The sequence below is a fragment of the Ranitomeya imitator genome, chromosome 3 (assembly GCF_032444005.1).
Source record: "Ranitomeya imitator isolate aRanImi1 chromosome 3, aRanImi1.pri, whole genome shotgun sequence".
In the NCBI taxonomy this organism is placed as follows: domain Eukaryota; kingdom Metazoa; phylum Chordata; class Amphibia; order Anura; family Dendrobatidae; genus Ranitomeya; species Ranitomeya imitator.
Genome location: NC_091284.1, coordinates 379,421,736 through 379,437,232, shown reverse-complemented (window position 1 = coordinate 379,437,232; position 15,497 = coordinate 379,421,736). Strand labels below are relative to the sequence as shown.

General features: G+C 39.6%; 1 protein-coding gene across 1 annotated transcript in view; it reads right to left on the bottom strand.

The window, feature by feature from the left end:
- The window catches only part of MYOM3 (myomesin 3), a 252,275-nt gene extending 241,081 nt beyond the window's left edge, over positions 1 to 11,194 (bottom strand). Inside the window, exons 1-3 of the mRNA XM_069756945.1 lie at positions 11,115 to 11,194; positions 8,030 to 8,162; positions 2,919 to 2,999 (exon numbers count right to left, since the gene is read on the bottom strand). Of these exons, the coding sequence (XP_069613046.1) occupies positions 2,919 to 2,999; positions 8,030 to 8,136 (188 nt within the window). The 5' untranslated portion in view covers positions 8,137 to 8,162; positions 11,115 to 11,194. The remainder of the gene's footprint in view (positions 1 to 2,918; positions 3,000 to 8,029; positions 8,163 to 11,114) is intronic.
- Between the last annotated feature and the right edge of the window lie 4,303 nt (positions 11,195 to 15,497).

The window sequence follows — 15,497 nt, the reverse complement described above, 5'->3', positions numbered from 1 at the left end:
ATATTATAAGATATGTTATAAAACTTTGAATATCAGAGGCTATCAGATGTCTACTTATACAGTGGTGAGTAAAAGGGTAACAATGTTTTGAACCTTTGACTTTCAGGCTCCATATCTCACCATCCATTACTGCTTTGATTGTGAGACCACCATCATTTTATAGAAAATCATCATGGCTATCTCATACATAAATTTGACGTGCACATATTTAGCATGTGATTAGTTATGCAGATTCTTGACATGTCACTGCATTGTTGCTGTTTTGCTCCTGGTGGTGGAAAAATATTTTTCTTCCTGAATACTACAAATTACAACCTGTTCTCACATTCCTGTGGGCAATCTCAGTGGGATTAGACAGTTGTCCTCCCTAGATATTCTATTTTAGATTTTGCTGTCATTTTTCTTACTCTACGAGCCAATAAAGCTCCTGCCCTGTCTCCCATAACATAAAACTTAGCTTTGCATTTTTTCATATTCTATTCATATGTATAGAGAAAGGCAGAGTATAATTTATTCCTTAATAGGGTCAACGTGGTAGCTTATTCTTTGGAGAAATGGGTTTTATGGATTTTTGCCAGTGAGGAAATCTGGGATAGTATTTAGGTGCAAAGATGTTAATGGGGGAGAGGGGTATTTCTCAAATATTTTGAGGAACACAGTGGCATGGTCAGGCCATGTGATGGAGGCTATCTCGGAATGCACACACATATTCGAAACTGCTTTGTTTTCTAAAAAATAATCCATGCAAGAATATGTTGTGTGCCTTGGAGAAATATAGTATATACTCGAGTATAAGCCGACCCGAGTATAAGCCGACCCCCCTAATTTTGCCACAAAAAACTGGGAAAACTTATTGACTCGAGTATAAGCCTAGGGTGGAAATGTAGCATTTACCGGTGAATTTCAAAAATAAAAATAGATAATTATTTCCCCATAGCTGTGCCATATAGTGCTCTGCACCGTTCATATTGCCCCATAGATGCTGCACAGATGCCCCATATAGTGCTGTGTGCCGTTCATACTGCCCCATAGATGCTGCACAGATGCCCCATATAGTGCTGTGTGCCGTTCATACTGCCCCCATAGATGCTGCACAGATGCCCCATATAGTGCTGTGTGCCGTTCATACTGCCCCCATAGATGCTGCACAGATGCCTCATATAGTGCTGTGTGCCGTTCATACTGCCCCCATATAGTGCTGTGTGCCGTTCATACTGCCCCCATATAGTGCTGTGTGCCGTTCATACTGCCCCCATATAGTGCTGTGTGCCGTTCATACTGCCCCCATATAGTGCTGTGTGCCGTTCATACTGCCCCCATATAGTGCTGTGTGCCGTTCATACTGCCCCCATAGATGCTGCACATAAATCTGTGCCGCCGCTGCTGCTGCTGCAATAAAAAAACCACATACTCACCTCCCTTGATTGCAGCTCCCAGCGTCCGGTCCCGGCGCCTCCATCTTCCCGGCGTCTCTGCTCTGACTGATCAGGCAGAGGGCGCCGCGCACACTATATGCGTCATCGCGCCCTCTGCCTGAACAGTCAGAACGCAGACGCCGGGAAGATGGAGGCGCCGGGAAGATGGAGCGACGCCCGGCGGCTGGAACGCGGACAGGTGAATATAACATACTTACCTAGTCCCAGCGATCCTCGCGCTGTCCCTGCCTTCCTCCCCGTCTTCTGTGCTGCAGCATCTTCCTGTCAGCGGTCACCGGCACCGCTGATTAGAGAAATGAATAGGCGGCTCCGCCCCTATGGGAGGTGGAGCCGCTTATTCATATCTCTAATGAGCGGTCCCACGTGACTGCTGAAGAGGGGAAGACGCTGCAGCACAGAAGACGGGGAGGAAGGCAGGGACAGCGCGAGGATCGCTGGGACTAGGTAAGTATACCTCAGCGCCCTCTCCCCCTCACCCGCCGACCCCACCACTACCGTGACTCGAGTATAAGCCGAGGGGGGCACTTTCAGCCCAAAAATTTGGGCTGAAAATCTCGGCTTATACTCGAGTATATACGGTAAGTGTAATCTCTTCCATTAGCATGATGGTAACACCAAATACCATGTAAACTTTTTACAGCAATCATGTCTCTTAATTCCACATATCTCCGGTGAGATTTAGAAAAGCAGTCTAGCGATTTAGATATTGGTATATTAAAGTTCCCACAAAGAATTATTAGACCTTGAGACATATTTTTAATTCTCTTAAGTGATTTAGCTAAAAATCTGCTCAGTGTCTTATTCGGAGCGTATATTGCTGCTAATATGTATATGTTATTATTAATAGAACAGAACACTATTAAAAACCTCCCCCGAGTGTCACACAGTGAGGATATAATCTTAAAGCCTGTTGTGTGTTTAACACATATTGCCACCCTGGATTTTTTAAAGGGCACATTGGCTTGCAGTATTATATGAAAAGTCTTATGGTTTAGCCTTTGGTTGTCTTGGTTCAGTAACTATGTATCTTGAATACATGCAATATAACATTGTGATTGTATAACCTCTTTTCCACATCAAAGTTCCCTTTCAATATGGAAAAGACTATTACTATTAAAGACCCATGATAGTTTGGAGTCCGAAGATCTGGGTCACCTAGCCAGATGCAAAGGGCATGTGTACTAGCACAGATCTTTGGTCCTGGTAACACAACTGCTACTTTTTTTAAAAAATGTTGCAACCCTAACAATTTTGCGAGCTGGGCAATCACTCTGTGTTCCCTCTCCCATGCTACAGCACTGTGCCCAAGCAGTCTAATGCGACAGTTGTATAAAGCTGATTCAGATTTGTAGTGTCTTTCTTGGGTTTCATATAATGCAACAATTTGAACCATTTTTTTCAAGAAAAATGAAAATGAAAAATCTACAGTATATAACTACGGTAATTTATTTTGGCAAGAATAACCATGGAGGATATACTTACATTGTGGATCTCAAGGTTTGCTCTGCTCTGGCAATTGAAAAATCTATTGAAGAAACTTGTATGTCGGCAAATTCTTCATCACTAAGAGATACAAAATAGAAATAATATTTCCAACTCTATCCTTTTGAAATTTTGATTGCAAACAAAATATATTTTCTATTTCTATATGAGTTATATTGTACAGTAAATTGTATTCATGTAATTTTGTTGTAAACATTGGATTAAAATACTTTTGTTTATTAACTAATTTTTACCATGTATTATTTTTGATAAATTGACAGAGGTCACTAGTGATAGAAAGCAAGAATATCACCCAAAATCATGGATATAGATTTAATAGCATGTAAATAAATCAGGTGGTTGTAGATTAGCATTTAGAATATCATGGTAGAAGACAAACCCTAAGCAATAATGTACCTCAGATCTTTTTCAATATACAGATGCAGGAAGAGATTACAGTATGAAGAGTACAATTTTGTAGCGGTTTTAGATGTATATTTCTTTCAAGAGTAGATACAAAAAAAGAAGGAAAAGTATATAGGAAACACTGCTACTACTATTGCCTTTTTTTATTCGTCCCCATGCTCAACTGAAATAAAAATATAAAAAATTAAAGCAAAAATTGCAGTTTCGCAACTCTTATGTACCAGTTTTTTTCCCTCTTACAAAAAAAAAGAATAATTTATTTTGATTTCCAGTAGGCGGAATTTATTTTTGGTCCATTTTACAGTAATCACAATCCATTTTTCTTATTTAAAAAAAATCACAACTTCTGCTATCAACTACTCAGGAGGAATGAAACGCATTCAGATGACAGACAGTTCGCATCCAAGAGCTTTTCTGTTTTTTTGACACTGACCCATTCTCTTGACCAAGTGACCTTAATCCATCGATCGGATCAAAATAAGACATGCTCCCATTTTTGCTGGTCCACAAAGAAAGCGACCATGTGAGTACATAAAATTGACATATGAATGAGCCTAATTCATCCAGAATAAAAAAAAAATTAAATGCATTTGTGCATAATTTGCTATAATGCCACTTTGCATACACTGTCCATGTGTAGACCCTTTATGTCTGCATGGTTTCAAAGTCTGATCATTATCATTATCCTGCTGAAAGAGGTCACTGCCATTATAGAAATCCATTGCAGTGGTCTGCATTATCATTTAGCTATATGTGGTAGCGTCCAAGCAACATCCTCATAAATGGCAGTGGCCATGGTTTTCCAACATTGCCCCAGAATCCCATTATCTCGGATGTTTTGCCTTCTTTCATAGTACATCCATAGTGCCACCTAGGTAAGTGATGCGCATGCACGTATGATGGGAAAGAAAATGTTAAATCATCAGATATAGCTTCCTTTCATCAGATATGGAGCATTCAGAGGTAGACAGGGAGAGTTCAGCATGGGCACTCAGTAGGCAGCATCTGTGTCTAAGCAGCCCCATAAACAAAAAGTTGAGTTGTACTGTGTGTTCAAAATGGTTTCTGAGTTTTCCATCTGCATTACTGAATGCGGCAGAGGTACACTAATGTGTGACTCTTTTGAGACAGTTTTATTAATAGTCTGAGGTTCATTGGATCTACAGCCAAGTGTTCCTGGAAACTATTTTAATAGTATGTGAGCAATGATAAGGATTGTACAGGAGATGGTATTCTCCAAGAGAATATAAAAGCTCTACAAAAAATCTGGATAAGAAAACTGTGAATTAGTTTGACCTTTGACTTTGGCAAAGATGTTTAAGAATACTGTGAATTAAAAGTGAGTCAAGTAACCTACACTTTCCCTTCTGACATAATAGACTATTGGAATATCTATATCGATCTGTTGATAGATCAGTGTGGATGTAAATTAGTGTGACTGTTCATTGTTTTCGTATCCTTGGTGGTTCCATCTGTATTTAATTCAATACATTGAATTTATGTCTGCTTAAAGCACAATAGCACAAAAGCCTGATTCCAGTGATGTATTCCTTATTAGGCTGTGTGTTGTTGTTTCACTACAATCAGTATTTTATCAACATGAGATTAACATTACAGGACTACATCTCAGTGTGCCAGGTAGTCCAGCTGTGTAACCCCGCCTCCACTACTGTACACAGGAAACTGCCAATCAAGGGAGGGATTATGCACAGCCCAAAAGTCTTAGCTCTACTACCTATACATCAGACAAACAAGGATTTTAGATTTAGACTGTATGCCCACAAGAGCAGGACCCTCTCCTTTCTGTATCAGCCTGTTTGTTCACCGAATTTTATATATATATTTTTACATTACCCCGTCCTCATGTACTGCACCATGGAATCAATGGTGCTCTAAAAATAAGTAATAATACTTCATAATAAAACTACATCAAGAAGTCAAGTAAGTGAAACATCGCTGGAATCATGCTTTATTGTCTTATGTTATGCTGCGCTCAGATTATATAGCAAAAACCTTCTGACAGATTCCCTTTAGCTGCCACTACATGCCATTGTAGTTCCGTACACAAAGTTATATAAAGCATTGCTTGGCTAGCTCCATATTAGGCCACGTTCACATGTTCAGTATTTGGTGAGTTTTTTACCTCAGTATGTGTAGGCCAAAATCACGAGTGGGTGTGAAATACAGAAGTGGTGATATGTTTCTATTATACTTTTCCTCTGACTGTTCCACTACTGGTTTTGGTTTCTAAATAGTGAGGTAAAAACTCACCCAATACTGAACGTGTGAACGTGGCCTTAAAGGCAGAATTATCCTATACCGAGGAGAGTAAAGAATGCAGCTGGTGGCATGGAGCCGTTCTTACATAGAGAGGAAATCTCTTGGGAGCCTTCTTCAAGAGAAGAAGCTACAGAAAAATGTTATATTGCTGGAGGAATTTCAGTAGTCTTCAGTTCAGCCTCTGGAGACATACTTGGGAAGAAAGCATGGCAAGGAAAGAAAACAGTCATGAGAGCTTTGGGCTGCCAAACTTGTGACGTTTCATTACTACTCTAGTTAGGGAAAAGAAGGCCACAGTTTTAAGTGGCATTACTACCCATTTCTCTTTTGGAGGCCCAATATCACACAAGTACTGTCTGAGGAATTTGGGTTGTCATCATTCAGGATTTGGCCCAGAAGCTGATGTCCAGCATGGAAGCCCAAACTGCAGAAGTTTTGAAAATTAAGGGTCAACACTGGGAATATTGATTCTTAAAGTTGATGTATTTGTTAATAATAGTATAAAGATTTAAATGAAATGCTTATCATTGTACTTTAGCAACCATAGAAACATCTGACTAAAAGATCTAAAAACAATGAAGCAGTGAATTTTTCGAAAAACAAAATTTGCGTCAGTCTCAAAACTTGGCCATTACTGTACATTTGCCTTACCAACAGAAAGCCCTTTGGAAAAAATAGCATCCACCACTTCCTTTACATAAATGGCTAATGTACAATATTTTCCTTCTAAGCCCAATAAATCTATTTTAATGAGGACAGTTCTTCCATGCCAAAGAGGATTAAAGCCTATGTAATTCTATCACAGTATACAAACATGTTTAGATGCCTGGCATTTCAGCCACGTTCCTGCGTACCACACAGAAGATGAGAAGGGTGACAGATGATGATTAAAACTTAAATATCACAGTCTGTGTCATAGTAGTTATTCTCACAGATGCTTAGAAATACAAATAGAACTTGTTAGATCTTTGGTACATCTGAGTCTATATACTGAATAAAGCCAACACTAGACGCTGACTAATGACAGGTTGCTTAAGTTTAGTAAATGGGAAGTTAAAAAAAGTTTATTCTTTTACACATTTTCTCTAATTTTCTCCGTATTGCGCCCCACTTGACGTCCTATTCAGTGATACTGCTGCCAAGACCTTACTAACCTTGTAATCACAGTCCAAACCCAACAGGCGATTAGCAAATAGCTGTTCTATTACAGTGTTTCACATTGCTCCAGCTTAACAATCTGTGATATCGTAATTTATTTCCAAGAACCTCAGCTAGTGACAATATTTTTATCCAGTTCCATCAACAGTGCTGTAATTTTTTTTGTTCATGTTACATTTTTCTATAAAAAAAAATACAATAAACTATTTAAAAATTCTATATAAATGACAAAAATGACTATGAAGAGGTTGTGCAGCACCTTTCATTTCTGCATTGGGTGTTAGAGAGACATTACTGCTGGCCTGGTGGGGTAGTTGCCAATGGAACTGTCTAATGTCAGGCAGGTATTCTGTACATTTCTCTAGACTAAGTGCACTATAATTGTTGGATATCGGAAGTTACCTCACCACAAAAAATTCAAATTACCATAGGAAACTTTTTCTTGTCCCTTTCTAAATGGACCTTGACTAGTACTTTTTTTCTTGATGAGGCTACCTAGAGATGTAGCCCAGGTGCCAATAAAAGTTTTAAATTTGCAAGTTAGTAAATTATTTAATAGTATTCGAAGGGTTACCTGACAATAAGCTGACTAAAGGGTATCACAGAGCTGCTGGGTATTTGATAAATTAGTTGTGAAATAAGAGTGAGCCAAGGAACAAGTGTTCAATTTCCAGGCAGTGCCACCACGGTAGAAATAAAGCATTAGACAGTTCCCATTGCCAGGTCCACTAAAGCGACACACATTATTTGTAGATGCTGTATCCTCTGGTTAAAAAATGAAAGTCCTGAAAGGAGGAATTAATTGTAGAATATGATAATTGAAAACATGATTTCTAAGCCAGACAACACCCGGTTACAAAATAAACTTGTAGCCACTTGAGTGGACTTAGCACAAAGCATAACATCCCAGACTTGACTGGCTGCTAAATTCCCCATATAATTTAGGTAACTGTCAGCCCAATGATGGTTCGGCTGGAAGCTGCTGCCCAACTCTCCCATACACAGGTGCTTCCTACACCTAGTGCTCCTATGTTCTCTACGAGTCTCTTCTAGGAATCTCCTATTTAAAGAGAACAAAAGGATCAACAGTATAAAATCGGATATCTTGAGCTCTTATTCCCCAACAAACATCTGTTGTGTGCCCCTCTATTGACTGAACCCATCGATATCATCAAGGTTGGCCAATGTTGATCTAATATGCATGGGAACCTTAAGAATTGGTAGAAACTGGTTCAAGATTGACTTGCCTTGTTCTAAATTTCTTCTTGGGAGTTGCTGTTTCCAGTTGAAGTTTGCGCTTGTTTTGCTCCAACTCCTCTTCTTCCTTATGGGTATATCTAATTCTTTTTTCCATTCCAGCAAAACTACTTCTGTATATAGCTAGAAAATAGTAAAATATGATTTGAAATCCACCTGCATTTTACTTTAGTTTCACATTTTAATTAAGTTGCTTTTTATTTTTAGTGTTAATGATATGAGTGAATTAATGTTATAATTTTCTAGAATATACTTTTACAGAAATGGGGATACAAAATATATTTATTTCAAATGTTTGAACTATAAAGTGATCAAAAGATTGTATTTATACCAAAATTGTATCAATAATAATGTCAGCTCGCTATGCAAAAATCAAACCCTCAAACAGGTCCATCAAAACATTTTTTTTACACATTTTCAAATTTTTTCACCATTTAAATATTTTTAAAAAACAACAAATGTTTGTTATTAGTGTAATTGTAGACTAGCTTTGCTTGTGATCATCTGCCAGCTCTAAATAAGACTTCCACAGCAGGCTTTTCACAAGCCACTACCTCAAGCAAGTATCAAGAGAACCATGGCCTTCATCACCAAGGGTTCTAGACTTACATAGGGTCCCCCAGGTTGGGTCCATGGAGTGACCACTGGCCGGTGGAACAGGCTGGCAGAAAGGCATCAGCAAAACCAGAATTGTCAGTTAATGACAAAGATCAGAACAATATGAGGTCAGCAAGTAGATAACCCACAGGATCAGGGCAGCAGCAGTACAAATACAGAACCAGGATGAGCAGGGAGCTAGGGCTTTATATAGTGTAAAGTCATGCCTAAGCTCAGAGCAGGTAGTGCGCAAGAAAACCAGGTTACTAATTAATCAACAAGCTCCTTGCCATAAGGCTGCCGTCACACTAGCAGTATTTGGTCAGTATTTTGCATCAGTATTTGTAAGCCAAAACCAGGAGTGAGTGATAAATGCTGAAGTGGTGCATATGTTTCTTTTATACTTTTCCTCTAATTGTTCCACTCCTGGTTTTGGCTTACAAATACTGATGTAAAATACTGACCAAATACTGATAGTGTGACGGCAGCCTTACTGTTCCACAAATCTCAGAATACTAAACAGAACTGCTGCATTATATTATAACCCGAAACGAAAGTGAGGCGGCACTGGTGTATTTAGGTTTTCCAGCACCCAGGGCAAGAATTCAGTTTGGCGCCATCCTTCCCCCCATCCCAAGCACATATGGGATTTGCACACTTACAATCACATGCCGACGAGCTGCTCTCCCTAATTCTCTCAATGTTCAGTGATACAATGAGAGAAGCAGAAAGAAAGGCTTGTTGTCAGGTGACGGTAAGTATGAAAATCGCATATGAGTGAAGTAGCCATGTAATGACTGCTGGAACCTTCAAGCAGAGCTGAATCCTGACAGTGAGTATACCACACACTGATAGGATTGGCATGCTACAGGTCTTCATTTTATAATTAAAGGGTGTTGTTAGGTTTGAGCAGAAAGTCTGCAGTCATTCTATGTGACTGCTGGCTTCTGAATGCTCACAGCGAATGCATTGCAGTTTTAGGATTCCCTTGCGGGTGACAAGAGTGGATGGTCATGTCAGCACAAGTATGTGATTTGCATAGTTCTGGCCACATTCCGACTAAACATGCCCGGCGCCTACCAATTCATTTTAGTCTTCCCACCCAAACTGTGTCCTTAAATCTAATTTATTCTACCACCCAAACTGTGTCCTCAAATCTTATTTCTCCTCCCCCCAAACTGTGCCCTTAAATCATATTTCCCCCTCCCCCCAAAACTAAGTCCTCAAATCCTATTTCTTTCCTCCCATTACAATAAATCTTTGGTGTCTTCAGCTCCACTTTAGCAATTACCACTATTGTTGTATGCTCCGGCGAGTGACATCAGCATGATCACATGACCTGATCACGCTGCTGGGGTCAGGGCTTCAATTGTACTTGAGTCTGAAAGCCTGCCCCTCGCAGATATGGCGCTGCGTCGCTCAATAGCAGAAGAAAAAGCAGAAGGAGCAAGTACAGACATATGCAACAGTAATCTTACCGATCTGAAAAGTCATGTTGCCAGGTAATTTTTACAACACCATTAACACCGTAAAAATAAAACCCAAAAAAACAATGTTGGAAATGTTTTCACTATTTACCTACACTCAGACATTTTTTTCTTTTTCAGTACATTGTATGGAAAAATTAATGGTGTCATTCAACACTTCCAGTAGACCCACAAAAAATAATATCTCATTCAGCTATACTGGCAGGAAAATAAAAAAGTTATGATTCTTGGAAGAAAGAGAGTCAAAAGGGAAGGGAAAAAGGAGACTCGCATGGTCTTCAGTTAGTTTACCTATTGCAACATATATAGGTTTTGTGCGCTTTATGGCCAATGTGAACATACGTTTATGTGCTACATGTATACCAACTTAATCCAAGCTCAATTTTTGTGTATTTTCCATATACTTTTATGGGAGTTTGTTCCACTGATGGCTTTATGGAAATTAAACTAAGCAATAATTCTAATTTCCATTATTCTAGTATGATTGCCAAGCGTTGATCAGATCAGTATTTTACATCTACTGTATATATGATAAATACTTTGCACTTTGCTAGTCCCTCATTAAATATAATAAATCTGTATATGGTAGTATCACTGTATGACACAGCTTTATGGCAATGTAGCTTAGTGTTATATATTCGTTTGCTCCTGTTAGTGGGATTCAAGTGATAAACCACTTTGGAATGAATATGTTTGGTTTGTTACTTAGTGAAAAATGGCAACACATAACACAATAACATCTACTTTACTTTTGATGGCAGCATCATAGTACACTTATCATGTTCTCCTGCCCCTCAGCTGCATTGCCGAACACTATGTACTATCTAGCTTATCTTTGTGCCTTTTAGTCTATGCATAAATCCTAAGCCTTCCGCAGATTCGTAAAGTATTTGACTATTTTCTACATCCTTACAATTATAAACACAGCATGCATCTACAATATACACCAAAAACTCAATATCTTCAATAATAATGAAAATAAATGACTCACGATTCTTGCTGTGGCTGCTCGACAAACTTGTTGCTTAGAAGATGGCACCGCTGTCCCCTATCTTGGCTGCTGACATCAGTATGGCACTCAGAAAAGAGGCTGATTATAAGCTTTATAAAAATAGCTGCTCTTTAAGGGATGAACCTTGTAAACTAGGATCCCAAACAATCTCTGCTTTAATTTCTACTAAAGTCTCATTACACAGTTCATCATCTATTTTGTTCCACGATGAGGGAATACACTATGGGTGTATAAATATACTAGAGATTAAGATGGATTTTTACAAAGGCCATTGGGAGGAGTTTGATCAAGGCTGGATTAAATCCTGGACATTGACATTTCAAAAGAACAAAGAAGACAACATCTCATTAAAGTTGAACCACAAATAGTTCTTCCCAAAAATCTCCATTTTCGTAATTTGGCCCTGGGTTAGGGCTTATTTTTTGTGTGCTGAGCTGACGTTTTTAGTGATACAATTTTGGTGTAGATGCAATGTTTTGATCGCCCATTATTATTACATTTTATTGCAATGTAGCGGTGACCAAAAAAAAACGCAATTCTGAAGTTTTTCTCGTTACGCCATTTAGCGATCGGGTTTATTATTTTTTATTTTGATAGATCTGGCGATTCTGATTGCGCGATACCAAATATGTGCATTTTTTTATTGTTTTATTTGGAATGAGGTGAAAGGGGGGGTGATTTGAATTTTTATATATTTTTTATTTTTTTTCATATTTTTAAAAACTTGTTTTAACTTTTTACATGCTTCAATAGTCTCCATGGGAGACTAAAAGCTGCAGTATTTGATCACATCTGCGACACACAGGTGACGATCAGATCGCCTGTATGTAGCAGAAATGCTCACTTGCGGGGCAGCGCTCATAGCAATCTGGCAATGACAACAACAGAGGTCTGCTGCAAATGACTGGTTGTCATGCCGACCCACCGATGACCAGCAATCATGCGACAGGGTCAATGATGGGCTGAGCCAATGACGCGCTTCCTGTTAGCGCAAGTTAAATGCTGCGGTCCCAGATTGATAGCGGCATTTAAGTAGTTAACAGCTGCGGGTGGATAACAATTCCCCCTGCAGCTTTTGCAGGCACATGTCAGCTGCATAGATCAGCCTTCATGTGCCCAGAAAGGTGCGGGCTCTTTTTCAAACAGGGGGAGTCCGACATGTGCGTACTATTTCAGAAAATGAACTATTTCTCCCAGAAATTTATTGCAATTACACGTCTTGTTCTACTCATGTTTATTTCTTTTGTGTGTATTGAAATGACACAAAAAACAGAAAAAGAAAGGCAAATTGGACATAAATTGATACAAACCCTAAAAAATGGGATGAACAAAATTGTTGGCACCCTCAATTTAATATTTGGCTGCACACCCTTTGGAATAAATAACTGCAGTCAATCGCTTCCTATAACCATCATCAAGTTTCTTACACCTCTCAACTGGAATTTTGGACAACTCTTCTTTTGAAAACTGCTCCTAGTCTCTCATATTTGAAGGATGTCTTCTCCTAACAACAATTTTAAGATCCCTCTACAGTTGTTCAATGGGAATTAGATGTGGACTCATTGCTGGCCACTTCAGAACTCTCCAGCGCTTTGTTTTCACCTATTTCTAGGTGTTTCTAGTATGTTTGGAGTCATTGCCCTGCCGGAAGACCCATGCCCTAGGATGCAAACCCAGCTTTCTGACACTGAGCACTAGATTTCTACCCAAAATCCTTTGAAAATCTACAGATTTCATGATGCCTTGCACACTGTCAAGGCACTTAGCCCTAGAGGCAGCAAAACAACCCCAGAACATCTTTGAACCGCCATCAAATTTGACTGTAGGTACTGTGTTCTTTTCTTTGTAGGCCTCATTTCATTTTGGTAAACAGTAGAATGATGTACTTTACCAAAAAGCTCTATCTTGGTCTCATCTGTCCACAAGATGCTTTCCCAGAAGGAATTTAACAAAACATGTAATTGCAATAATACTTCATTTTCTGGAATAATTTCAAGGGTGCCAACACCTTCGGCCATGAATCTATATATTGCACAGCTATCGTTCTCAGGTTAATGATCAGCCAGGAGTCACTCCATGCTGGGACTTTCGGTCCCTTTAGGGCACACCCTGACTCATGATTTTTGAAGGGGTTGTTCACTACTTGGACAACCCCTTCTGAATTCCAATATTCCCCACAGTAAAATAATAACACTTATACTCTGCTCTGGAACTGATGCTGTACCAGTGGTGTCAGCTCTGACTCTCCCGGGGATCACATGAAATTGTTATGTCACATGATATCTGTGGCCAGTCAGTGTTGACTACACTCTCCTAACGATGTAATTGACATCCAAAAGAAACTGAGAGCTGATTCTGCGCTCTCACTTCTTGCAGATGTCTTAATTTGTCTGAAGTCAGCACTGATTGGCTACAGTGATCATGTGACATAACACCACAGGAAGAGCGCCAGCTCCCGAGGTGATTATAGGTATTATACTTTTACTGGGGAGAAACCTATGGATTCAGAAGAGGCTGTCTTAGTAGTGGACAACCTCTTTAATACTACCAGCGCACATCCCAGTTTATTGTTCCCAATCAATGCTTAGCAGACCCAGGATACTAAAGGAACCTTTAGCCATCCCTCATTTTCCTTTATTTTCTCACTTAGTAAAGTTGTGCGTCTGATTTGTCTTCCAGTTACTGACCTAGCTTTTCACTTGACCTAATATAATTTGCTAGCCGTTGCTAATAAAAACTATACTGAAGTTGTGACCTGAGGTCTCCCTTCAGAAAACCCCCCACATCCCTGTATAGGGGGTTAATGGGTGAAAACCAGGGAATTCCTTAAGAATCTACTCCTTAGTTCAGCTTACGTCAAACTCACTGCAACTCAAGGGTTCCACAACTTCCAGGTAAGTCACATCAGGTGGTCACAAATATATCTGTATAAAAAAGTCCTTTGTGTGCAAGTGTGCCCGAATAGGCTAATATACTGGTAAAATGTGAGGTAATGTCTAGATGCAATGAAATTTAATGTGAATTCAAGGGACACATTTGAGGTATTCACATTAGAACAGATTAACCACTGGTTGTTTAACCAAAACATTTCCACATACAAGGTGCAATATTTTTCTTCACGTTGGCTTCCAGAAAATCCAGTGCACTTAAGACATGTGAGTACTCAAATCTGCAGCTGTTGCTCCTCTAGACATCCCCTTCCGTCAGATTCCTGGAAGACAATTAGCTTTCCAAAAGTTGCCACTGACATATTAGTTCTCACAGACTTAGACTTTCGCTCAGTTACACTCCTATATAAACTCCATTTGCAGCCAAATAATAATAATACCTACATATAGCTTATTATTCTTTTTTTTTTAATTTATTTATTAAAAAACCACAAATACTCAAAGAGATTCAATATATACCAGGATTAATTCATGCTGCACAGAAAAATGTAATGAAAATGTATACATACATATCTACTATATAATTGTCTAAGGGTCACTTCCGTCTTTCTGTCTGTCTGTCCTTCTGTCTGTGATGGATATTCATTGGTCGCAGCCTCTGTCTGTCATGGAATCCAAGTCGCTGATTGGTCGTGGCAAAACACCCACGACCATTGCCACGACCAATCAGCGACGGCCACAGTCCAGCGGCAATATGGCCGCTCTTTCCTCCCCGCAGTCAGGACCCGCTCCATACTCCCCTCCAGTCATCCAGTCAGCCCTCACACAGGGTTAATGCCAGCGTTACACGCACTCTGGTTACGCAGCTATTAATCCTGTGTGACCAACTTTTTACTGTTGATGCTGCGTATGCAGCATCAATATTAAAAAGATCTAATGTCTAATGTTAAAAATAATAATAATAATAATAAAATGTTATTCTCACCCTCCGACGTGCGTGCTGTCCTCAGCAGTGCAAGCGGCAGGTTCCGGTTCCAAAAATGCTATGCGAGAAGGACCTTCCATGACGTTACGGTCATGTGACCGCGATGTCATCACAGGTCCTGCGCTCATACCCACCCTGGGACCGGAAGCTGCCACGTGCACCGCACACAGGCGACAGGACTACAAGGGGCCTTCAGAGGGTGACTATATGTTTCTTTTTTATTTTTTAACCTGTTACATACGTGGCTTGGCAATATACTACGTAGCTGGCCAATATACTACGTGATTGGGCAGTATACTACATGTCTGTGCTGTATACTACGTGGCTCTGTGCTGTATACTATGTCGCTGTGCAATATACTATGTGGCTGGGCAATATACTACGTCACTGGGCAATATACTACGTGACTGGGCAATATACTACGTGACTGGGCAATATACTACGTGGCTGGGCAATATACTATGTGGCTCTGTGCTGTATACTACGTCG